Below are 24,978 nucleotides of genomic sequence, written 5' to 3' on the forward strand. Positions count from 1 at the left end.
TGACTGTATATCAATACTGGTAATGTGCTACTGAAAATTGATGACAGTTTTTTTTTTTTTTTTTTTAATATGATTAATGTTAGGTAGAGGTAATAACTCTCGTTTTATTAACGCTAATTATGTGCTAAAACACCATGCACTAAAAGTATCCCGATACAAAAGTTCTTCAGCAAGAACCATAACAAGCAGCATAAATTAACAAGCTTAATTAGATCATGTATATTAATTGTGCTGTGTTTTCTCCAGCTGGCAGAGATGTTTATTCAACGCACAAGCTCAAAGCCTCCGTGGGGGGTTCTAAGAAATTCTGCCAAAACAAAGCCGAATTGAATTTTCTATTGATAAGAATGCAGATTAAAAATATCAATTATATATGGAGTAAGATAATGAATACTGAAATGTAGTGGAGAAGCAAATTAAAGCTCACTTGCTACAGTCGATATCGGGGGTGATGGGAACGCCGATGTCGACGCCACATTCTTTGGGGAGTTGACGAGCTTTGTCCAGCTTGATGCCGCGATAGCGAGTTGCCGCATCTTTGATGCATTTACAAGCAGCTTGCCTGTCTGCAGTTGTTGGAGTGTTGTCTTTCAGATACTCGACACCAGTGCAGCATGCCCGAGATGGCTTGCCTTCCCCGGTCAGATATGCCAAGCAAGGAGCTAGAAAGGAGTCGACTTGGCCGCAGGTTATAGCGGCCTGGCCTCGCTCCACCATGACGATCGCTGCCAGTAACATCACAGCAAGAACCACACCGGCTTTCATGTTTTCTAATAATGCTGGAGGATTTTGAAGGTGTTTGGTGTTTTTGTGTTGCCTTCAGTTACGGTTTCTCTAGGGAGGTTTTGTGGGTATTTATAGCGCATTGTGGGAGCTGCTGTTACAAAAGCTTTTGGCTTCTTGTTCCGGCTGCAGCTCCAAATGTCGTTTAGCTATCAGAAAAGCAGCACACAGCCGTTGCACAAACAGATCCTTGCTCGTTCATAGCAGTACTCCAGCGGAACAGATGCGTGACTGAGACTGGCGTTACAACTTCAGAAAGTGAAGAAACTGTACGTGTTTTGCGAAATTTTACTTGCTCTGACCACACAATCCATGTTCCATAAGACACCGCCCGCAAGATCAGCTAACCTGTAAATCTTTTACCATTTCAGCATCCGGTTTGATTTCTCTCTTTAATTTCAGTATGTTGAATGATGTGACCACGACTATATTTATCAATCGTACATCCGTGCAGTCTTCATCTTATAACTCCGATAAACTCACATCTAAAGATAATTAAACTACACAGATCATTTATGAAAGTTACATTTTCGTCTCTCAGACATTAGGTTAAGTGTAACAAGTCGAAGTTAAACAACAAACATTTCATTTATCTACTTATCTCAAACTCAATAAAGCAACTTGACAAATGATTTTTCATTCAATAATCAATATCGTAGCTGCTATTAGGTAATAATAAACTTGGGTTTGTGTTCATTTATACAATTTTTTTTTTTTTTTAATCAGAACCAAGCAAGAAACAACAGTTGATTTTTTCTAATCACCACTAAGCAAGTACACAAGTATAATAGCCCTCTTCCAACTAAAAGAGTCTCAGGTGCACAGTGCCTTCTCCAAAAGTTCTTGCAATTCCCCACTCTTATAGGCCTCTGCAAATTAAAAAATAAAAAAAAGCAATCAGAACAGTTGACAATTCTGAATAATATGCCTACTTGAATACTGTGGGCTTATTATCCTGAAGATGTTGCAAACTGCCACAAGACATAACGAAGCAAAACAATAAATTGATTTTAGAATTACATTTGAAGTCAGTAAACAAAGCGTCAAAAGATTTTAAGATTCAAGCTAGTAACTGCAAGGTAATACGACCACATAAAAAAATACAAACTTAAAGAGGAAACTATTCTTATTGCAAGAAGTAAATTCCTAAATCAAAACTCAGCTGATTTATCTACAAAGTAATAATCCATTCTCATTCCTAAAACTTGAGAGCCAAGACCAAGTTGTGTATTTCGCTCCAGTGTATTTATGCACATGAATCGTACACTGAATCTAAACCTGCTGCAGTGACACAGGAAACTAATTTTCTTAATTTTCATTCATTGTGATATTTAATAAAATTTCAAATATTCTTAGAGATTTGTACTTATTTCTACATTCAATGGTGTAAGGCAGTTATTTTACTACTCACAAACCGAGTGATGTTCCTTTTCCAGTCCACAAAGTGACATCCATTGAATATTTTAATTGAGTTCCTTGGTTGAACTAATGAAGGCATGCATTAACATATTAAAATTAGTGAAAAACCGAGTTAATGGTGCCGCAGATTACCAATTTTCTTTCTTTCTTTTTCAAATGCTTTATGCGAAAAGTATAATAGTTGATTGAAGTTGGTGAAACAATTAGAAAAGAGAAATATTAAAGTAAAATTCTCTCCGGATACACCAAATTCCTAATTCTAGATATAATAATGTCCATATAAAGGCAAGAGTACTTGACTTACAACCAAGTAATATGTAAACTAGCATTATGAATTTTCTTGCAAACATCACACATGGAGACAAGAAAACAATGTCCGGTTTTCTTTCCCCAAATCAGTATGTTCAAATGAATCATCAAATCTGAATTCATACTCTCTGCAGGGAAAAGTGGCTATGAATTCACTAATGCATCATACACAAATCAATTCCCCATAATTATAAGGCCACTAATTTGTGTAAACTGTACTAAAATTTGATTCATCTTCTCATTTAAGTTTTCTAAAATATATTTACAAGACATACACATAAGCGAACATCATATTTGTTGTTAACAATAAAATGTTAGAAATCGTGTCAGTGATAGATGCGGAGTGCAAGTACTCTGCAATTAAGTTTATGATGTCTATACCTATAATCTTTCTGATATAAAAGAGTCTGAACTATGAAATATATGTGGCAAGGATTTTAGCTATTTTTGCATCCCTAATTTTAAGAACCAGACCAAGGACTCATCAGGGATCACAACTTGTAATACAGCATTGACTACATGGCAAGGGCCAAATCACGGGCATGAACCATCAACTTTCATATTTTGAGAAACATATGCAATCATATCCTTTCAATGCATTGTCCACAGGCATTCACATCTTTTGTATGCAAACACAACTACAGGTTCCAGTAAGTAAAATGCTTATTTGAAATATAAATTCTGATATCTTCCAATATTGGACTTCCTTATCAAAAGGTTCCAGTGCATCAATTGAAAAAAATTTAACAAACAATACAAGGTTTAAATGATCAGCACGCTGAGTTAGGAAAGATTAAAATATCCGACAGTCTAATGCGTTTAGCAACCACGCTTCATAGACATGAACTAGATAGCAGAACAAAAAGCATAAAGATCACAAACAACTAGCCAAATAGTGCTGCTGAAGTTTAAAAGATTCAAGAAATCCATTAGCTTACCAACTGTGATGTCACAGCCACCAAAAAACTCTCCTTCAATGTAAAGTTGAGGAAAGGTTGGCCAACTAGAATACTCCTTCAACCCTTGTCGTAACATTTCATTTTCTAGAATGTTTACCGTTTCAAATGGTGCATTCAAGGACTTCAATATCTGCACCACAGTGTGTGAGAATCCGCATTGTGGGAAATCCTTCGTGCCCTTCATAAACAGAACCACTTTGTTTCCTGTAACAACTTTATCCAATGTTGACTTGAGCTCAGGTGTCAAAGCTGTAACACAAAGGAACAAAAACAGATATCATCATTCTGATGTAAGTTTCAGCAAAAGAACAGTAAAGAGAAAACTAATCAATACAAATTATATTATAATTAACTATTTTCATACGTAAAAATAAATTTTAAAAAAAAAGAAATCCTTTCAGTAACTTAACAATTTACAAACTCAAAGCCTACATATGATAAACCTCAACTCAGTTGAATTAATCTTACAATCACAAAAACCCCATTTTGTCAGGTCAAAGTAGAACACAATTGACTGTCTAATCAAATTCAATTTGATAAGCCAAGTTAAATTTCCGAGCTAAATTAGGGGAAATTTTAGGCAAAAACTGGAAGTGAAGGGTACCAGAAGCCAAGCAGCGAAAGGTCGTGGCTTTGTTAGACTTAACCCCCAACAGGCGGAGATTATTTGTGACGCCGGTCAAGGAGCGCGGAGAGTAAGATGACGGAGATGCGAAATTCACAAGCGGAGGTGGAAAGGATGCAACTTTGCCCACCGATACTGATTTACAGGTGAAGGCGCGTGGCGTTGCAGTCATCGACGAATGAAGAAGAGCCATAACAGCCCCAACTACGAGCAGCTCCTAATCTTTCCTTCTTTGTGTTCCTGTTAATGCTGACCAGGTGTACTTTGTTTCCTTCTTGTTTGTTTTGCTGCTTTTATTTATTTTTATTTTTAATCTTAAATAATATTTCGTTATTGATATATATTTTTTAATTTTTTTAAAACATTTAACAATTTTTAATTAAAATATGTTCAAGAATCAAGAGAGTTTGTTTGTGGTTATTCAATTTTACTTTGCTTATTTTTTGTAAAAACGAAAATAACATCCAACCACCCTCTCAATTAACATAATAACACTTTTGATCTCTCTGAAATAAAAAGTACCATAATGTCAAAACTAACTTTATATCCCTTAAACATATACGGACCATGAGTAAAAAGGTATTAATATACTACATTTAGGCTAATATTAAATATTTATAATTTAAAATTTTGTTATAGTATTTTATTAATGATTAAATATAAAAATAATATCTATGGTCACCACCAATTACTGTTTGTTATTATCAGGGAACCTAAGACCCTGTAATACCCCCAAAGAAAATTTTTTCTTTTTAATTTATGTCGTAAAGTGAAAATTTAATTTAATAGGTAGAAAAAATAAAATACACTTAATAAGGGGACATTATGAGTCTTATTCTAAAAAATATTTATTGTAAACAAAATAATTATTTGAAAAAGTAGAAAATAAAATACAATTCAAATACTAGCTCTAATTCTATCCAAAACAAACCCTAACATAATATGAAATTTTTAAAAATTGATAATAAGATAAGCAATAATCAATAAAATTTGATAATTTAATAACAAAATACAAGTTTCTTATGTTGGGAGAATAACTTTAAAAAATTGACTCTATAAGTAAGATGAAAATGTTCTGATAATGGAGTGAACCACTAATATTTTGGCTTTTATTAGTAATTGATCGGTGAAAGTTGCGAAACAAGACAAGAGATAGTCAAAATAAACAATTGGAAAAATATATTCTTAATATTGAGTAGCCGATTTTAATATATCTATGATGGCAGTTTGTAAATTTTAATAAAAGTATTATTATTTTTCCTCATCTATAGCCAGATATAGCCCGCTAATGGGTCCGTCCTCATTATTATTGACCATCATTTGCTAGGTTCTTCACTAGTATGATTAAAATTTTTGTTATTGAATATATTTATTTGTACCATCATTGAGGAATTTTGAGCTACTGTTTATATAAAAACATTAGTAAAATTTTGCATTCACTTTTATAATTATTACTGAATGACAAATAGTTATAGCCAACACTATTTAATAGAAAATTGACCTAGCTTCTAATAGATGTGGCGAAGCACCACTCTTTTTTTTAGTGACGAAACCAAAATTTTAATTTGATACCATAATTGATATATTTTGAATTTGACTACTTTACAACATAAAATTTATAAAATTGAAGAGGCCAACACTGGGGATTAATAGATAAACCATAAAATCTTGTAGGATATAACAAAAATGAGCAAAAAAATGAGGGGGCTAAACATAAGAATGACATAAAATAGCTCAGTTTTATTTTTTTATTCTGGAATTTGATTTTTTTTTTTAACCCGAGGGTGTGTGGCCTTGGACGCTCGATAAGTACATATAGTTCCGTTCTTGCCCTCGCTACCGTATAATGTATAAGTTGGTCATTTAACAGTGTCAAAATACGCTTATTAGAGGGCAGCTGAAAGCCTGAAAGTGATTATTCAAAAATTATTTGCTTTGAATTTTGTAATTTGCAATTTCATCTTTGTCCCGCTTTGTCTTTTCATCCGATTAGTTATATTTGTAGTATTTATTTGGATTTTGTAATAGCAATTTTATCTTAGTCCTGTTTTGACTTTTCATCCTAGTTTTGTTTGTAGTATTTCTTTGAAAAAAAGAAAACCGATGAACCAGTTGCGGACCCGTTCAGTTGGTAGGAATGTTGAGCCTCAGTTACCAGCTACTCAGCTAGCAAGTAGCAACGTAGTGGCTAGTCACGGTCAGGTCAATCTCGAAAGTAAAATTAAATTAATTAATTAAAAAAATTTAAAATCAAAGAAAAAGCTCCATGCGTCTGTCATCCCCATCCAATCTATTCAATCCATGTATCATCATCAATCAGCAAGACATGAACACTTGATTCATTTGTGTCGCTCGTAGCCGTCCGATGAAAGAGGAAAAGTTATTGCTAAGAAGAAATCAAACAGACGAGGAGTAATTACTATTCTTAATTATTATTATTAAAATAGCTTTACGGCCGTCATTTGATGCAGATGGACTTGCAAATCAAGGTGGCGCAAGCTGTTCACGTCTTGAATCACGACACCGAATCATGCAACCGCGTAGCAGCGAATCAGTGGCTCGTTCAGTTTCAGCAAACCGACGCTGCTTGGGAAATCGCCACCTCTATCCTCACCTCCGATCGCCAGTCCTTCCTCACCGATTTCGAAGTCGAGTTCTTCGCAGCTCAGATTCTTAAGCGAAAGGTCAATTTCTAGGGTTTCGATTCTAGTCCTACGCTTCTAGCTGCGCGCTTTTTTTTTTTCCTTCTATTAACATTTTTTTCTCTTCAGTTTTTCTGTTAACAAAATGGAGGCTTTACGTGCGGGAAAATACAATATTCGTAAAGTTATTTTCTAGCAACTGCTCTGAAAGTCAAAACGTGTCGTTTTATGTGTGTTTTGCGCTGCAGGGTTTCGAAAAAGCATGTCTTTTTTCTCCTACTCGTGCATGCATTTTCATTGGTTTTCCCTCGAAAATACTGATTTTTAAATACAATAACTGTAGCATTTTTATATTTGGAAGTAGAAAATTTAATTTCTCTTTTTCCTTTTTCTGTTTTACAAACAGTTTTTCAAGCGTCTATACTTATTGCAGTAGTTAAGGTCTTGGTGTGCTAGCTTGGATTGTTTCTTCCTATAGTTATTTGGAGGATGAAGTGTGCTTGCATTATTTTGATTAAAGAGTTGACAACAATAAGAGTAATTCCAAGTTTACTGTTGCATTGACTTGATTTCTTTGGTGTTTCAAATATTAAACCCATATGACAACAGATAAAAATTGTTTGAATTATTGGAGTCTCGTTAATTGATACATTCGATGCAATTGTTTCAAATTACCTCCGAACTCTCTCACAAAAAATATTTTCTTCCATTTTTTGAGTGAATGATACTTACACACTATGTCACAATGCAGATTCAGAATGAAGGATATTATTTGCAGTCAGCTGCTAAAGATGCTTTGTTAAATGCTCTTCTTGTGGCTGCCAAAAGATTTAGTTCGGGTCCTCCTCAGGTAATTAAGCTGTTCTTTCTCTGAGAGGCTTCTGTGTGCTGCAATGTATTCACCTTTCAAAATGATTTGTTTATTCTTTTCACTCAGTAATGAGTTATGCTTTATCTAAATAACAGCTTTTGACTCAAATCTGTCTTGCACTCTCTGCTCTCATCCTTCGTGCTGTTGAGCATGGAAAACCTATTGAGAAGCTCTTTTACAGTCTCCAGAATCTACAGAGCCAGGATAATGGCAATATGGCTGTTCTTGAGATGCTTACTGTTCTTCCAGAAGAAGTTATTGACTGTCAAGCTTCTGATTGTAATATAAGTTCAGCCCACAGAAGCCAGTATGGCCAAGAGGTTTAGGATTTTCCTTTTTGTTTTGACACATATTCCTTGTGTGTTTCTACCTTCTTATTTATTTAGTCTTTTCTTTGATTCTTCTCTGCATTTGGTTATGTGTGCTGTTTGCTTTGGTGTATCTTAATTATCTTCTAATAATAATGTCCTGGTCTATTTTATTCAGCTGCTCTCCCACACACCCATGGTTGTTGAGTTCCTCATGCAGCAATCTGATAAAAGGTTTGATGGTGGTGTTCCAGTTCAGCTACATGATAGGAACAGAAAAATTCTACGCTGCTTACTAAGTTGGGTAAGATAGTTGAAAAATATGTCAATAGCTCACTCTACTGATTTAAAGTTGAGTGCAGATTTTTATCTACAAGCAGCATTACCGCCTTCATTATTGTTTTCAATAAAATTGTTGGATTGTATGTCACTAGTTTGAAACTGAACAAAATGGATTTCTGTGCTTAATTTGCATGCTTTTCATTTTATATAAATGGTTGTTGCACATGTATGATTTTCAAATTGTGACAACATTCTAGCATTCAGGTTCGAGCTGGATGCTTCACAGAGATTTCCCAAGGCTCGTTGGCAGCACATCCACTTCTTAATTTTGTTTTCAACTCTTTGCAGGTATATTCATAATTATTTTCATTTGTTTAATCGACATGGTGTTTCTATTTAAGCGTTCAATAATAGCATGAGTGTGGATTTTTGTCATCGTACTGGTTGTTATAGGTTCAATCTTCATTTGATGTGGCCATTGAAGTTCTTGTTGAACTCGTGGGTCGGCATGAGGTATGCTCTTGCTCTGTGGAATGATATTGGATGCTCGTACTACCATGTATACACAAATTTTGTAATCACATTCCTCTTCATTGCCTGTTGTTTATCTATTTGATCTGGTGTTTATAACGTTTTTGATTCATTTAATGCACCAAGTTAGAGTGTTTCTGTGAAAGACATTTTGGTGTATGGTTTAGATGTCAGTAGATATGTGATTTACCTAGTTATACAAGAAAGTGGCACCTTTAGAGCAAATGTTGTTGTCCTTTTAATTAAGTGGTGGCAAATTATTTGTCCCATCTGAATTATCAAGCAAAACAATGTCTACATCGGTTGTTATTCCATATCAAATAGGTGGTGCTTTTTGTTTTACTTTTGTATCCATGGGTATTCTTTCCTTCTTCTTCTTTTTCTTGAAGTGAATCTAGGCTGCAAGGTGGTACGGTGGGATGCTCTCTTATTATTGACCACTGAGCCACTTGTCCATTGCTTGTATCCTAATGCCAAGTCATAATCTATTTATCAATGAAAATTGTTGCTACTTCTCATAAACTCATATTTTCAAGGCAAACTGGGAGTCTACTTTCTTACAATTATGCTGTGATTAAATTTTGTGCAAACATTTCGTTCAAATAGGGTAATCTACATTAACTTGTGCTTGCTTTGCAGGGGCTACCTCAGGCTTTGTTATGCCGAGTACCTTTTCTTAAAGAACTACTACTTCTACCGGCTCTTACTGATGGAGATGAGAAGGTTATTGGGGGTCTTGCCTGCTTGATGTCCGAGATTGGACAGGCTGTAAGTGCTTAGCAGGATTTTTTAATGTTTACTAATTTCTTTTCCGAAGATTTCTTGCTTTTTTTATTGCTTTTGTTGACAGTGAGATAAAGATGTATCTTATAATTATGACTTGATATTTCTTAAACTCTCTTTCTGATTTATATTTTTTTACTTCTTTTGTTCATTAGGCACCATCTCTGATTGTAGCAGCAAGTCCCGAGGCACTTGCACTGGCGGATGCCCTCTTGAGGTGATTTCTCAGTGTTTTAACTTCTGCATATCGTTGTTTGTTGTTTGTTACTGTTTTTTTGTTGTTATTCTTTGTTTATTTGTTGTTGGGTCCTATATTTGGAAGTTGTTTCAGTAATAACACTTATTTGGAATCTACCTCACATGCTTCACCATGTGGGCAAGCATCTTAAAATATGCTGATCACACTTTGCTTGAAGCCAGTGTGTTTGGTGATTTGTGTGGAATTGAGTTCCGAAGTTATTAGGCATTAGACAGTCAGCATATAAGTTCTTAATAACTTATAATGGGCATGTAGCTGGGAGCATGCAGATGTTAAAGTGTGCTCCTTGCAGTCTGTTGGTTATGCTTCTTTCCCGCAAGTTTATTTATTTAGGTTATCCTCTTATCATGCATTTTTATTTTTCTCACATACTTGTTCTGTTTCTGTTTATTGCTTTGGCAGCTGTGTAGCATTTCCAAGTGAAGACTGGGAGATTGCAGACTCAACTTTGCAATTTTGGTATTGACTTATTCCCTTGTTTGGTATTTTCTGATTCTCTTAAATTGTTTTCAGATCTGATGAGAGAATAGGTTGAAAAGTTATATTTTCACTTAATTGGAGGACACTTCCTTTTTCTCTTCACTTTTCGTGAGAGTATCTGGATTTCTTCTGTGATTTTGTAACTTGATAGTTGGCCGATGATTATTGAATGGTTGGATGTTTATGCATTCTATTAGTTTTTTACCTGATGGATGTCAACATGCTTCAGAGGATGTCATTGAGTTTACAATGTTTAAATTGTATGCCTGATATCTTATGTAGGATGCCTTTTTGAATTATAGACTGAAGTCAACTGCAATTAGTGCTTGTCTATGTACCTTTTTTTTTGGGTTTATTGAGAGAAGTTGTAACTGGGCTTGTAAACGGAATCGCTCTTAAATTGTTAAGTTTTGGCTTCTGAAGGAGTTATAGGCTGACAGTACAGTGCATGGATTACCGCCTTTTTATGATAAAAGAACTAGGGAAAATACTATTTTCAATGTTAAAACAATGTAGGAACTGGATTTAGTATTTATGGCCAATGAGGTTGGGTCCAAAGGAAGGAATTGGTTTGAATGTTGCTGTCTTTCATGTGAAGTCAGTCTAACCACATAGGAAGTAGCAAGAGAGAGTGGATTATGTGCTACAAGACTTATTCATGTAGAAGCAGGAGTAATAGAAAACAAAAACCAAGTTACTGACTTGGTTGTAAGAGGAAGAAACGGCTGAGGATTGTTTGATGATAATTCAAACGTGTAGATGTATATGGTTTTCTTTCTTGGTTTTAGGAGGTCCAATGTAACTTCCCACATAGCTTAAATGTCTGCAAACCTATTTCTGGTGGGAGTACATTTGGTTTCTCTTTTAAATGTAAGTTATTGATATACCATTGGTTGCTCAAACTAGAGAATATCATGAATAAATTTTGATTTGTGGTAGTGTTCTTACTTTGTGCAGTTTAGTGTTCCTTAAAATAGCGGAATGTTCTCTGAAAGTGTGCATCTATCTAGAATAAGATTTCCTGGTGAAAAAAGATGCAACAAAGCTAGTTTTGCAATTTTAGGCAATATGGAAAACATACAGTTTTCACTGTCTAAGTTTTTGACATTTATAAGTCCAGCAAGATTGATAATACTGGTTTTTCTTATGGGAACTGTTTAAGGGGTAAGTCTTTGGCAGTTTTAGCCAGGTGGATGATAGTTCAATGATTGTTACTCCTAGATTCGACCACTTATGGTGAAGATTACTTTCAGAGAGCATAACAAATTTTATCTGTTGATTTTACCTTTAATTCTGACCTTCAATGATTATGGATTTTATTTCGAGTCCCTAACTTTCGTCTAATCTTATTTAAACATTAGTTGTATGGTTATGCTAGCGGGTTATTGATTCTCTCGCCTCAAACTCTTTTACTCAATGTCTGAACTACTTATAGTCAAAGCTGATTTTCTTGTTGCAAAAGATGAGGACTTTACCATCTAGTACCAGTTAGTAGTTTGATTGGGAGACTACTGTACAATTTGTTATTAAAGGTCACTTAACTCTTGATAAAGTATCATAATATGATCTCTGTTTTCTTTTCCAGGTCTACTCTTGCGAGCTATATACTTGGACTTGATGCAAGCATTGCAAAAAATAAGAAGCATGTGGAAGACATGTTTTTTTCTGTATTTTCGGCTCTACTTGATGCTCTTTTATTACGTGCTCAGGTTTTATATCCATCTTCACTGGTCTTTTCTTAAGAGTCCTATTTTTAGTTTTTTGGGAAGACATATTTCTCACTTACTATCACTACATTTATGTAGAGATGCGAGTCAGCACCTCTGCCTTTCCTGAACTTAAGTTAGCATATATTTTTATTTATTTATTTATTAAAAAAAAACAGTGAAGAAAGAAAGACTGAGTTCATACCAATCTTGTAGTTATGCTTTTTATTACTATTGGCATGCTGCCCTGCCCTCTAAACAAGTATGCATAAATAGATGACTAGGAGATTCATTGTGTGCATCTTCTTGGGGAATAATTTTTTACGGATATTGTGGTTGTTGGCTGTCGTTTATTTTTTTACACATCATCACGAACATCAATGTTTTCACGAATTGTTGTAGCAAATGCCAATCTACTTCCTATACTGGATGTAATGTTCACAATGGAATTTTTTGGTCCACATTTGTCATCTCCTGCTTATAACTTTTTAATTATCAAACACAAAGGTAACTGATAGTTACATGTGACAGGTGGATGAATCTTCATTTAATGATGATGGTATGGTTGATCTTCCAGATGGTCTTGTCCAATATAGGATGAACCTTGTTGAGCTTTTGGTGGATATTTGTCAGCTATTAAGATCTGCTACATTTATACAAAAGGTTCTTGCTTAAATAGTATCTTTTTCTGTATACATTTGCACGAAACATACACTTGTGGTTTCAACTGTGTTAATATGCAACAATATTGTTATTGTTATTAATTTTGCAATATTTTTAATGAATTCATTTTGTTTTGGTTTGTGTTAATTGACAATATGCATGATTAGAAGCTGAGAATTGTGGGTTTTTTATCATGCATTTTTTCTTGGTGCTTTTTTTTTTGGGGGGGGGGGGGGTGTTGTGGGGTGGGGTTTGGGAGGGTAGCTTACCTTCTGATTCTAAATGGTATTAGTATTGTCATAAACATGGTTTAGAATCCCAACTCCACATCTGTTACTATCTAGAAGGGGTAGGTTGGCACCACTTTGTATCAGGTATTAGAAGATGTAATAGGAAGGAGACATGGGAATTTCACAGTGTCTCATGAGTGACTTTTGAACCTGTTCAGTGTGAGTGTTTGGTCAAACGTCACACACTGCTGGACACCCGTGTGGATATAATATTTAAGGTGAGTAATATCACTGGGAAGATCATTCTTCTCTTTCTGTCTCTCCCAATATGTATAGATCCTTGGGCTGTTTTCCTTTTTCAATCCTCTTTTACTAAGAGAATTAAAATGCCATAAACTTGCTAAAGAATTGGTGATCCTATTGCCATGCCATCCCATGAAATACCACATATCAGTTTTAATTGAGTGTCATAAGCCACCATTTTTGAGCTAAAACTCCTAACCATTTGGCGGGAAGAGTTTTACCTTTTATCTTTGTCTTCATTGTGTCTTTTTGATTTTTCGTAAATTTTTTAATATGTTGTTGGTCTTTTGATAATATTTGAGGAGGTAAGATGTCTGACATAGAATGAATTCGCTTCAGTTTCATGCAAACTTTTTCTTTGTTGGTTTTCCCTTTCCATGATCCATTGCCTGCGACCTAAATTATGGTCTCATATCTCAAAATTATTAAGTCATAAATGATTTAACCTTTGGAGATCAGGTTAATACACATTTAATAGAAATATATACAATTATCTAATGACGTATGAAATCTCAGCTTCTTGGATTGTTGCATTCCATCTGTTTTCTTTTCCTGGATTTATTAGTTTGCTGTTATGTTCTGCTAAAATATGATCGTCTTGCTGTATTTTCTGTTTTTCTCATCCCATTGTAGGTTTTCTTTGGTAGTTGGGGATCTGCAAATGTACCAATACCTTGGAAGGAGGTGGAAACAAAATTGTTTGCTCTTAATGTGGTAAACAAACTATTTTGTACTTTGGTCCTTTTTCTTAAGTGCAGTAGGTTGTTACCTTTTATTCTTTTTAACTTTTAGGCTAATATTTTTGGGGTGGATAGCATTTCCCATAATTAGTCTAATCTTGTTCAGATTAGTTTAGACTAAGATTTTCATGTGTAGCAACATATTCATAAATTATCTGTTGACTTAATTAAATATGCTCACCAACATAGTTTTCCTATTTGATCTTTGCTAAATTGCAAATGGGTGTCTCCAGCCAAAAAAAAAAAGGAAAGAAAGAAAGTTTGCAATGGGTCGCTACATCATTGTTGCCAGATTTTCTTAGTACTCAACATAATCTTGTCTCTAGTGACATAGAAGTTTCACATTTCAGGTTTCCGAAGTAGTTTTACAGGAGGGCCAAGCCTTTGATTTCTCAGTGATTATGCAGTTGGTTGCGGTGTTGTCTGCTAGCCGTTCTGAAGAGCTTAAGGGATTTATGCATATTGTATGTTACTTATCCCTTTTTATTTATTTGCATATTTTTTTTCTGTTTTGTAATCGAAAGGAGTTTTTACTCCTTATCTGATTCAATAGTCTAAGATAAAGTTTCCATTCTAGGTATACAGATCTCTCGCAGATGTAATTGGTTCCTATTCCAAGTGGATATCTGCTTTTCAAACTAATGCAAGACCCTTATTGTAAGGATCTTCTCCTGTTTAAAGCTCTGATGTCTATTTAAATTGAATGTATGCATGTTTCTTTATAGATTTTGCTTTATGTTTAGCAATCCAGAGGACTGCCTGCCAGCATATCTTATAGATGTATCATCCTTAATGGCTTGTGTGCTTTTCATTGTGTTTGTTTTGTATACCTATGCATCATTTAGCATCCATGCTAGCATTGTCCATTTCTTTGGGTGCTAATTTGCTACTTTCAGATTATTTCTTGCTGCAGGGATTTCAGAGGCTGTATCATCAAATGCTTGTGCCTCTGCCTTGCGTAAAATTTGTGAAGATGCTTCTGCTCTAATTGATGAACCTTCGAATTTGGAAATTTTAATGTGGATAGGGGAGGTATTGGATGTTACGCTAGTGCAATGTTCTTTTTTGTTTATTATTATTTTTAAGAAAAAAATTATATTTTGAGAATTTTTGCCTCTCTTATTTGTGTGTGGGAAATTGCAAATCAATTTTAAACAATTATCTGTTCACATTAAAATCACTCTGTTTTGGTTTGAGAAATTTTAATTTTTGGAAATACTTTTATCTTTGTAATTCATAATTAAGATGTGAATGCTTCACCATTCAACCTGTTGTAGTCAATGGATCATTTGATCCCTTATTGTACCATCTTTCACCAAAAGAGTTACCATTATAATATTATTTATTTGTTGATAAGATAGCATTATGTTGTCCAAACTGATCTAGACCAAGTTTGATAGTTTTCTGTTGCACAGATCCAATTAGCTCTTTGGCATTATGCTTTCCTTTGACTTTTTCTTCATTTTATAAAATAGATGTTTGTATAATAATATATATTTATGTGGCCTAGTTGATTATTTTTTAATTTCTTGTGGGTTATTTTCAATTTATTTTTGGTAATAAAGCTCGTGAGCAGTCTTAAAGTGGATGTTGGTTTCTCAGGCTTTGGAGAAGAGGCATTTACCTTTGGAAGATGAGGAAGAAGTCGTTGGTGCAATCAGTCTGATCCTTGGCTCTGTTTCAAATAAAGAGTTGAAAAACAATTTGTTGGCTAGACTGCTTTCATCTAGCTATGAAGCTATTGGAAAACTCGTAAGTTTTGGCTTTCCTGCCTCATTTACTTTCTTTTGTTATGATTTTTCCTTCCTGGCTGTCTTTTCTTAATATTTTTTTTTTCCTGTGTTGCTCTATGGTTTTAATCTTGCTATTCTATGCCAATATTATATTTTTTCCTGATTTCATTGATACATTAAGTTATCTGTCTTTGCTTTAGTTTTTGAGTTTGGTGTTTCTTTATGTATGTTTTCTTGGTGCGGGGCGTTTTACTTGCTGAAAAGAATGAAAGAGAGTTTGTAAATCTCCTTTGACTTATTAGATATGCAGTTCTTCTGCTCCCGTTTAAGAGTAGTATCCCCTCTCCCCCCCCCCCACAACAAAAAAAAGAAAAGGAAACTGGGAGCAGTATTTGATGTTGTTGTACTCATTTCCATAACTATCCATGGTCCTAGTAATAAGTGAAGAATATCTCGCCATTATCATTTGACATTCAAGCTATTGGTTATAAATCCAGTTAATTGGGATTTGTGAATGAAAAGACAATGAGTTGATCTTGGATTGATTATGGTAGTTGTCTGAACCTCAGCATTTTTTTTGTGGCATTTTGTGTTAGCTTGCCACTTGGGCCATGATTTGAATCATATTTCATAGTAAACTATAATTTTATAATTTTGAAGTGTAATTAAAAACATTAACATTCTTTCAGATTGATGGAGATAATAACCATTCTCTCATACATAATCCAGCTACATATACGCAAATTTTGAGTTCTGCAACAAGAGGGCTTTACAGGTATGCCATGAGACTACAAAGTTTGTTCGTATGCCTTAGGGATAGTTTGTTTTTCTTCTAAAATCTTAATAGAGCTGAATCTTTTGTTTTTAGTTTTTCTACATCTGAATAGAATATTTTAAAAACATCATTAGAGACACTACTGACAGGAAATGATAACGTTTTAATAAGGTAAAAGATTTTATTCTGGAATAAATAGTATATAACATTTAAATTCTGTGATAAAACTAAAAAAAGAGGGCGACTTAATTTTATTCAGTTGCATTTAGCAAATTTTTAGTGTTAAGTTAAAAAACAGTCACACTTAAAACAACAGAAATATATTCACTGTTCAATTATAAAACAAAAAGGTTCTTAGTGTGCAATTTAAAACCTGTCACGTACAATTATTCTGTAATCACTTTTCTCACGGTGCCTTAGCTCGATTGGCTGATTGTTTGATTACAGGATGGGAACTGTATTCAGTCATCTTCCAGTGCCTCTGCCAACCAATCCTGCTGGAGATGACCCTATATTTGCACTGCTAAGAGTCTTTTGGCCCATGTTAGAGAAACTTTTTAGGTCTGAACACATGGAGAATGGGAATTTATCTACAGCAGCTTGCCGGGCTCTTTCATTAGCGATTCAATCATCAGGTATTTAAGTACCTTTTTCTCCCGCACTTCCTCGGGTTTTGTGAAAGGTCATGGAGGTTTCTGATCACATAATTAATATGAACATCTGAAGTTGCTTAATTCACAGGCCAACACTTTGAAACGCTGCTGCCCCAAGTACTTGATTGCCTATCAACAAATTTTGTTTCATTCCAGAATCATGAATGCTATATTAGAACAGGTAAGAGTTTCTTTTCATTGTAATGTTATCATGGTGTTTCTGAAGCTATCCAAGGATCATCTTTTGTTGGATACACCCTGGACGTCCCAATCTGCTTTAGTCAATGTTTTTGTGATTTTTAGCTACTCCTGGCAGCAACCACCCTTGGCAAAAGAGTTTATTCCATGATGTGTAAAATGGCAACAAACAGCTCTGCTAGCGAAGAGCACTTGGCTGCTTTGCTGAATGTGAACATTCCTTCCTGATTCGTTGGGTTAATATGAGATTATCCTATTGTCCCTAACTTGGAGACACAATCGAGAAAAGTTACACACAATCATTTTCTCAGTACTATTTTTTTTTTTGATAAGAAACTATGAGTTATTGTATTACTAAATAATGGAGAAATAAACTGTAGTAGGGGACCAAGTATCCACCCAAAATCACCAAAAGTGTGATTAAACCCAAAAGTGTGATTAAACCCAAAAGAGACTACATAACCCTATGAAAAAATGAGAAAGAATATACTCTAAATCTCTAAAACTCCCCTCCAATCAAGATGAATGATGAAAAATGAACTGTCCTAGAAATCATTAGTCACCGACACCCATAGCGAAGCTAAAAGATGAATTCTATCCCACAGGTGGACTCTTTGAAGATTCTACTGTTTCTATCATTCCAGATCACCCAAAAGATAGCTGAAACTGCACTTCTCCAAAGAGTCTTAGCTTTCCTCCCTTTCCCAAAAGCATCAATGCTTGCCTTTAACACAGCTTCACGAGAACAGAGAATAGCTTTTTGGCATAATTTTCCCCACAATCTAGAAGCAACCTCACAACAAAGAAACAAATGATTAGCGTTCTCTTCACAATGAAGCAACTGCAATACTTTAAAATATAGCGTATAGAATTGCTCATGAAAATCCTTCAATTATATGTCAATGTCTTAGTAAAATTTTATGTTAATGTTGAAATATCGATCTCTATAGATGCGGTTGTTTTGCACAAGACCGTGTTGCTGGAAATAATTAAGTCTTAATTGTGTGCTTTTATCATATATTAATTGCTTTTTGCTTACTTTCTTTTCCTTGTATGAAAATTCTCAGCTTCTGTGGTCATTGAAGAATTTGGTCACAAGGACGAGTATGGACCTTTGTTTGTCACGACATTTGAAAGGTTTTCCCAAGCAACATCAGTGAGGGCTCTTAATTCATCATATATATGTGACCAAGAACCTGATTTAGTGGAAGCCTACACAAATTTTGCATCCACTTTTGTTCGTACTTCTCGTAAGGTTTAGTATACCTTTCATCATAAGTGATCATGTTCCTCTTTTCATTTTCTATTCCTTCTCTAGCAATTAGATTTAAATAATTTAAACCAATGTGAGCTTAATCAGAAGTTGTGAAGGCTTAACTGCTTCAGGGAAATTAATCCGAATGATGTCTCTGGTATGTGTTATACCTCAGGAAGTATTGGCTGCCTCTGGTGCTCTTCTTGAAGTTTCCTTCCAAAAGGCAGCTATATGCTGCACGGCTATGCATCGAGGAGCAGCACTAGCAGCAATGTCATATTTATCTTGTAAGTATAACGGACAGCAGCTTAAATAAACTAATTGCTGTTGTATGCTTTGTTTTGGTAATATATATTATGGAGGAGAACATTTGTTACTGCCCTGGCATTTTTTTCCCCTGCTTGGAATTATATATTGTAGGAGTATAACTGTATAACAAGCTAATAGATCTGTCGTAGTTTGAGGCCCTCTGTATTTTCAAGTAAAGGAGTTAAAGAGCTCATTCTGCAGCCAAATTATCCCTGACAAATAGAAAAGTTGCCAACTACATATGAGCTTACATTGTGCATGTTTGATAACAATAGTAGTTTATAGTTCAATAAAGGATTAGGGATAGCTGCTGCTTTATGTAATTCTTCATGGACTTTGTGCTCTCTGTGATTTTAATTGTAATGTGGACTCTTGTTGCTTCTTTTTGAATTTCTTGTTTAATTCACTTTTATCTAGGTGATGATATATTGACTGTTGTTTATGTTGATTCTTTAAGGTTTCTTAGAAGAATGTCTGGCGTCTTTGTTGGGATACACGACTAGTATTCCTGAAGGATCATTTAATGCAATGGCAATTCAGGTTATATCTCATAGTGGTGAGGGACTGGTATCAAATGTAGTGTATGCTTTACTTGGTGTTTCAGCAATGTCACGGGTAAATACATCTTTCAATCTTAAATATGCAATTTTTTTCTATAAGAAATATAAATATTAATATCTTGCAAATTCAAGGTGCCTAAACTGCTAATATCTATGAAATGCTTTTCATGATTGGAGATTCAAACTTTGCTATAAAATATTTGGCAAGTCTTTTGTTATCTTCAAGCTAAGAATTCTGCCTTCTGGGATACTTTCTGATCCTAAGTAGCATAATTAAAGTTACATAATTCCTACAGATTCATTCTGGTGGATCGTGTTTCCAGAAGAAACGTGAGATTCATCTTAATTATTACTTATTAAACTGCTCATTAGAAGTATCTTATAGTCAAAAAATTTGAAATTCATTGAAGTTGAGGAATTATTGTTGTTTCCTGTTCTTAATAGGTTCACAAGTGTGCAACAATCCTGCAACAATTGGCTGCAATTTGCAGTATAAGTGAAAGAACGTCTGGGAAGGCTATTCTTTCTTGGGAATCTTTGCAAGGATGGCTACACTCAGCGGTCTCACCCTTTCTCATTCTCATTGGTTTTGGTCTACAAGTGCAAACACATCCATCTGGATTTCTTTTTCTTCAATTTCAGATTACTTAAATACATGACTTATTGCAGGTGCAGGTTCTTCCAGCAGAGTATTTAAAGCAGGGAGAAACTGAAACACTGCCACCAGTTTGGTTAAAAGCCCTAGCAGGTGCAGCCTCAGATTATCTGGAGAGCATGAGCTGCAATAGGGGAAACAGCAATTACGGCCATATGCAAGGGAAAGGGGGACGAGTTCTGAAGCGTATAATTCGAGAATTTGCTGATAGTCATCGCAATGTTAACCTGACTTGATTGCAGCCCAAACAACGAGGAGGGCCTTCTGTCCTGTGCATTGGTGGCAGTTTTATGTATGTTTGTAAATTGATGGCTTCGCTTCAAGCTTGGGATGTCTCATATGATGAGGCGATGAGCTACGCTCCCCTTATTTAATCTGTACAGTATAACGTCCCCAATTTTGTCAGACCTCTAAAATTTTGGTTAGGAAATTATTTTCAGCTCAAGTACTTCTGCAACAGCGGAGCTGCCGGAGATGAGAATATTGCTGATCATATAAGGAAAATGGGAAAAAAAAGTGAGATTTAATTTTGTCATCTCAGATTGGCACATTGTTATGAGGTTAGCATAAGTCACTGATTTTTGAGGGGTTAAAAGAGGAAAAGAAAAAAAAAAGGAAAAAGAAGGAAGGCCTGATCAAGATCTTTTGTTTATCAAAACCTTGTGTTAATTTTTTCGCTTTTTGTGCTCTTTGTTGTGGTGGATAGGGTGCGGACGGTTGAGACGAGTAGTCTAAGAACGGTATTGACAAAGTTGGAGCACGATTTTGCTTGACGTGGATGGAGTTAATGTGAAATATATAATATAAATAGACCGAGGAAAGCGAAATACAATATAGCGTTATGTTTTGAAAGCGTTGAAAGAGAAACCTTTTAGAGAAGTTTCTAACTTCATATAAGATTACATGAATAATTAGGAGTCTTTATTTTTTCAATATGATGAACACAACTTCTCAAAATAGTGAAGAAAATAAATTCTCACAAGCATGTGGGGATTGATAAACGGAGGAGGTGTGTTGATAAGTTAAAAGTAAGAGGCCGCTGGCAAAGTAATTTTTTCTCTTAAGAAAGTAAAGTAAGAAGTTGGCGGCAAATTATTATTATTATTTTTTGGTTAATTGTGTGAGTGGTTTGGTGCAAATCAGTTTGATGAAATTATTTAAGTTGATAAGGACCTTTGTTTATTCAAATCAATTAGAATTCTGTGAGTGTTAGTCGACTTTTAATAGGTAAAGTCGTTTGAGTTGGCATGGTTTGAGATTTTATTTAGGTTTCTATTTCATAAAAAAAAAAATAGAATCATGCTCCCAAAACGCCAACATAATAATAATAATAATAATAATAATAATAATAATCAAGAGTAGTTGAGGCCAAAATAATACCATAAAATTCGTAGTATTCTTTTTTTTTTTAAAAAAAAAAGAAAAACATTTTTTTTTCTTTTTTTGGGATGTGAAGGTAAAAACAGAAAAGCAGGTTTTTTTCCTTTTTTTTCTTGAACATTTTTTTTTAGGTAAAAACAGAAAAACCAAAATATGCCGACAAAAGGAGGGAGACTATTTTCAAGAAACGAAAAAGAAAAGGCAAAAAAAAAAAAAAGAATAACACAGGCAAACTAGTAAACAGTGGGCTGTAGTGTTCGTGGGCCCGGTAATTAGAGGGAAAACAAGGTTCCCAATTGGAAAACCCTACCCTGCGGCCAAGGGACGGGATTCTTCTCCTTTAGAGATTTGTCATTGGAGGTCTTTCTTGAAGGAAGGAGAGTGACAGAAGCCGACTTTTGCTGCTGCGCCGTCGCCGATTACCTCTCTCATCTAGGTTAACCGACAGACCGCAATGCTTCCTTCTTCTTTTCATTTTTTAGCAACTCTACTCATCGAGTCTGTTTCATCTGCGGCTGATTCGATTCTCTCTTTCTTTTTTCACTTTCTTTAATGGATTAATTGATTGTTTTCCGATTCGTTTATTAAAGCCACATACTATTCACTGCTCCTCCTCACTTGCATCTGTGAAGTTCGTTTCCACGCGTTTACTTCCATTTTTTTAACGTAATCAAATTTGATTCGCCAATTGCTTATTGTTTTGTCTGAGTTAAATTTAATCCTGAAATACGCTCAGATCTTGTCGGTTTAACACTCTTCCTTTGCATTTTTTTTTTAATTCAGATTTTTTGTTTTTGTCTCATGTTATGAATTTTAATCGATCTTGCTTTTTCATTGTTTCATGATTTAATTGTGTGCGCGCGCACTTTACCAGGGGTTTCCCAATGATGAATGTTTGTTTGTGTTAATTAATTAGCCGGATTGTGCTTGTGGTTTCTTGGCTTGTTGGATTTTCGTTGAAAGTCATCTTTTGAACATATACATATACGTATAGAGTCTTTTTCATCTAGAGAACCCGATTATTGAATTTGTTGTAGAGATGGTTTCAATACTCTGGTTGTGGGCTTTTGAAGGTTGTATTAAAGTTGAATTTCCTTTCAAGAATGGCATTTTTAGTCGTGGTGGGGGACTAGGTTATTGATTTGGTTCTGGAACGGCTCGTGCGCAATGAAGTGGATTTGATTGGTTCCTTGTCCAGTTTTTGTGGTTTCTTATAGAGATTTTCTTGTATTTACTGGTATGTGCTATTCATCTAATGTTCATGCCGGATAGCTTTGGTGTATTTTTCAGTATGAGCTCTTTCATTACAGTCCGTTGCATATTAAAATGAAATTTTGTACCTATTGTCTAATTTTTTGTTCCTTCTAAATCTTTTTCTATTGCTCTTTTAAATAGATCTTGGTTGTGGGAACATATTATAATTTATATTCTTATCAGAATTCGTATTTAGTAATTTACTATGCTCATAGTTTCTTATGGAATTTATGCTTGATATGGGGCTCAGAACATTTTTTGTGGTTAGTTCATTAAACTTTTTACTAATTTATGCTAGTGTTGAATGATTCTGCTTCTGCTTGAAAATAAGGATGCATAATTGCATGGGATAATGTTGATTAACATGCAATCATAGCTAATATAATTGGGTTCATCACAGTGTGGTAATTTCAAATACTTTTTGCTTTGTTCTTGGACTTTTGTAATTTCAAATTCTCGTACCTAAACTTGCACATTTTGTTTCTTCCCTTTATCAGATTATATCACCGTTTCTGCAGTTTCAACCAGTACCCACAATGTCAGATGGTCAGGAAACCGATAAGAACATTGAGATATGGAAAATCAAAAAATTGATCAAGGCACTGGAATCTGCAAGAGGTAATGGAACCAGTATGATATCCCTTATTATGCCTCCCCGTGATCAAATTTCTCGGGTCACGAAGATGCTTGGTGATGAATTTGGAACTGCTTCAAACATTAAAAGTAGGGTCAACCGTCAGTCTGTTCTGGCTGCTATTACTTCTGCTCAGCAGAGGCTGAAGCTATATAACAAGGTTCCTCCCAATGGGTTGGTGCTTTATACTGGAACAGTTGTTACTGACGACGGCAAGGAAAAGAAAGTGACAATTGACTTTGAGCCTTTCAAGCCTATAAATGCATCGTTGTATCTCTGTGATAACAAGTTTCACACTGAAGCCTTGAATGAACTCTTAGAATCTGATGATAAATTTGGGTTTATTGTCATGGATGGAAATGGCACCCTATTTGGCACATTAAGTGGAAACACAAGAGAGGTGCTTCATAAGTTTACTGTTGATCTGCCGAAGAAGCATGGAAGAGGAGGGCAGTCAGCTCTTCGCTTTGCTCGTCTTCGGATGGAGAAACGGCACAACTATGTGAGGAAGACAGCAGAGCTTGCTACACAGTTCTTTATCAATCCTGCTACCAGTCAGCCCAATGTGTCTGGGTTAATTCTTGCTGGTTCTGCTGATTTCAAAACTGAGCTGAGCCAGTCTGATATGTTTGATCCTCGTTTACAAGCCAAGATATTGAATGTTGTTGATGTTTCTTATGGTGGGGAAAATGGTTTTAACCAAGCAATTGAGTTGTCTGCAGAAATCTTATCAAATGTGAAGTTCATACAAGAAAAACGTTTGATTGGAAAATACTTTGAGGAGATTAGTCAGGACACTGGAAAATATGTGTTTGGTGTTGATGACACTCTGAAGGCTCTGGAATTGGGTGCTGTAGAAATCCTTATTGTGTGGGAAAATCTGGATATCAATAGGTATGTACTGAAAAACAGTGCTACTGGTGAAATTGTCATAAAGCACTTAAACAGAGACCAAGAGGCCGATCAGAGCAACTTCCGCGATGCAGCCACATCTGCTGAGTTGGAGGTTCAGGAAAAGACATCTTTACTCGAGTGGTTTGCCAATGAGTACAAACAGTTTGGTTGTACGCTTGAGTTTGTTACCAACAAATCCCAGGAGGGCTCACAGTTTTGCAGAGGGTTTGGTGGAATTGGTGGTATACTTCGCTACCAGCTTGACATAAGATCATATGATGAGCTATCTGACGATGGAGGTGTTTATGAGGATTCTGATTAGAAACAAAAAGCTAGCAGAAGGATCTGTGAACGTTTGTACGAAGTGTGATGAATTTTTGTTGCTACTGCATTGTGAGATTCCTAAAAAATAATTTGGGATATTACTGCTTTTGACTATTTCATATTTTGGCTGCCCATCTGTTGGATATGAGATTGATTTAATCAACATCTATATTCATTTAATTTTGCTGCTGAAACAGACAGGTGGGTGTATAAAAATGCTAAGGATTATACGGTCGTCCTCCGGGCAGTCAAGTGTTTAATGTGATTCCAATTTCCATATCATGAATTTACATTGTTTTTGAGATGATATGTTGAGTAACTTGTAATATAGTGATTATTGTCTATGTTATGATTTGAATTTGGGCAGCATTTCGTGGACTGATCACTTTTTTTTAACTGTGAATGATTCTTTTGTGCCCGCAGGTATGAAGTTGTTATTGTCTGAGTCGTCTATTGATCAG

General features: G+C 35.0%; 4 protein-coding genes across 8 annotated transcripts; 2 read left to right on the top strand and 2 right to left on the bottom strand.

The window, feature by feature from the left end:
• Window positions 1–97: 97 nt before the first annotated feature.
• On the bottom strand, window positions 98–1,313 carry LOC18051533 (non-specific lipid-transfer protein 1). The gene is made up of 2 exons (XM_006446782.2): window positions 428–1,313; window positions 98–307 (listed from the first exon to the last, which is right to left on the bottom strand). Exons 1-2 carry the CDS (start codon window positions 763–765, stop codon window positions 298–300), a joined length of 348 nt encoding a protein of 115 aa, XP_006446845.1. The 5' UTR covers window positions 766–1,313; the 3' UTR covers window positions 98–297.
• A 102-nt stretch (window positions 1,314–1,415) lies between these two features.
• LOC18051534 (monothiol glutaredoxin-S7, chloroplastic) lies at window positions 1,416–4,382 on the bottom strand. The gene is made up of 3 exons (XM_006446783.2): window positions 4,075–4,382; window positions 3,450–3,719; window positions 1,416–1,652 (listed from the first exon to the last, which is right to left on the bottom strand). The coding sequence occupies exons 1-3, from the start codon at window positions 4,286–4,288 to the stop codon at window positions 1,597–1,599; spliced, it is 540 nt and encodes a 179-aa protein (XP_006446846.1). The 5' UTR covers window positions 4,289–4,382; the 3' UTR covers window positions 1,416–1,596.
• Window positions 4,383–6,003: 1,621 nt separating this feature from the next.
• LOC18051535 (transportin MOS14) lies at window positions 6,004–21,285 on the top strand. Of its 5 annotated transcripts, XR_002907318.1 has the most exons (26): window positions 6,009–6,779; window positions 7,489–7,587; window positions 7,704–7,928; window positions 8,095–8,220; window positions 8,463–8,546; window positions 8,652–8,711; window positions 9,369–9,497; window positions 9,668–9,729; window positions 10,174–10,230; window positions 11,837–11,960; window positions 12,489–12,620; window positions 13,069–13,128; window positions 13,787–13,867; window positions 14,244–14,357; window positions 14,471–14,550; window positions 14,790–14,925; window positions 15,496–15,645; window positions 16,316–16,401; window positions 16,849–17,036; window positions 17,143–17,235; window positions 18,320–18,507; window positions 18,683–18,794; window positions 19,274–19,431; window positions 19,821–19,937; window positions 20,046–20,591; window positions 20,738–21,285. XR_002907318.1 is itself a non-coding variant. In XM_024191993.1 (25 exons), exons 1-25 carry the CDS (start codon window positions 6,561–6,563, stop codon window positions 20,265–20,267), a joined length of 3,102 nt encoding a protein of 1,033 aa, XP_024047761.1. In that variant the 5' UTR covers window positions 6,009–6,560; the 3' UTR covers window positions 20,268–20,689. The 5 variants fall into 5 exon arrangements, 4 of the variants coding, with proteins under 4 accessions (XP_024047763.1, XP_024047761.1, XP_024047762.1 ...); XM_024191993.1 differs by lacking the exon at window positions 20,738–21,285 and having other exon boundaries at window positions 20,046–20,689; XM_024191994.1 differs by lacking the exons at window positions 8,652–8,711; window positions 20,738–21,285 and having other exon boundaries at window positions 20,046–20,689.
• Window positions 21,286–21,612: 327 nt separating this feature from the next.
• Window positions 21,613–24,824, top strand: LOC18051536 (eukaryotic peptide chain release factor subunit 1-3). Its single transcript, XM_006446787.2, has 2 exons — window positions 21,613–21,847; window positions 23,163–24,824. The coding sequence occupies exon 2, from the start codon at window positions 23,202–23,204 to the stop codon at window positions 24,513–24,515; it is 1,314 nt and encodes a 437-aa protein (XP_006446850.1). The 5' UTR covers window positions 21,613–21,847; window positions 23,163–23,201; the 3' UTR covers window positions 24,516–24,824.
• Window positions 24,825–24,978: the final 154 nt, after the last annotated feature.

This window comes from Citrus clementina, unplaced genomic scaffold, assembly GCF_000493195.1.
Source record: "Citrus clementina cultivar Clemenules unplaced genomic scaffold, Citrus_clementina_v1.0 scaffold_2, whole genome shotgun sequence".
NCBI classification, from domain to species: Eukaryota; Viridiplantae; Streptophyta; class Magnoliopsida; order Sapindales; family Rutaceae; genus Citrus; species Citrus x clementina.

Coding starts and splice junctions, on each gene's coding strand:
- LOC18051536 (XM_006446787.2), top strand. CDS start 23,202: ATGTCAGATGGTCAGGAAACCGATAAGAACATTGAGATATGGAAAATC.
- LOC18051533 (XM_006446782.2), bottom strand. CDS start 765: ATGAAAGCCGGTGTGGTTCTTGCTGTGATGTTACTGGCAGCGATCGTC.
- LOC18051534 (XM_006446783.2), bottom strand. CDS start 4,288: ATGGCTCTTCTTCATTCGTCGATGACTGCAACGCCACGCGCCTTCACC. Junction 3,720..4,074: donor CTTTCGCTGCTTGGCTTCTG/GTACCCTTCACT, acceptor TTTGTGTTACAG/CTTTGACACCTGAGCTCAAG. Junction 1,653..3,449: donor TGGCTGTGACATCACAGTTG/GTAAGCTAATGG, acceptor TTTAATTTGCAG/AGGCCTATAAGAGTGGGGAA.
- LOC18051535 (XM_024191993.1), top strand. CDS start 6,561: ATGCAGATGGACTTGCAAATCAAGGTGGCGCAAGCTGTTCACGTCTTG. Junction 9,730..10,173: donor CTGGCGGATGCCCTCTTGAG/GTGATTTCTCAG, acceptor TTGCTTTGGCAG/CTGTGTAGCATTTCCAAGTG. Junction 13,868..14,243: donor AATTGTTTGCTCTTAATGTG/GTAAACAAACTA, acceptor TTCACATTTCAG/GTTTCCGAAGTAGTTTTACA.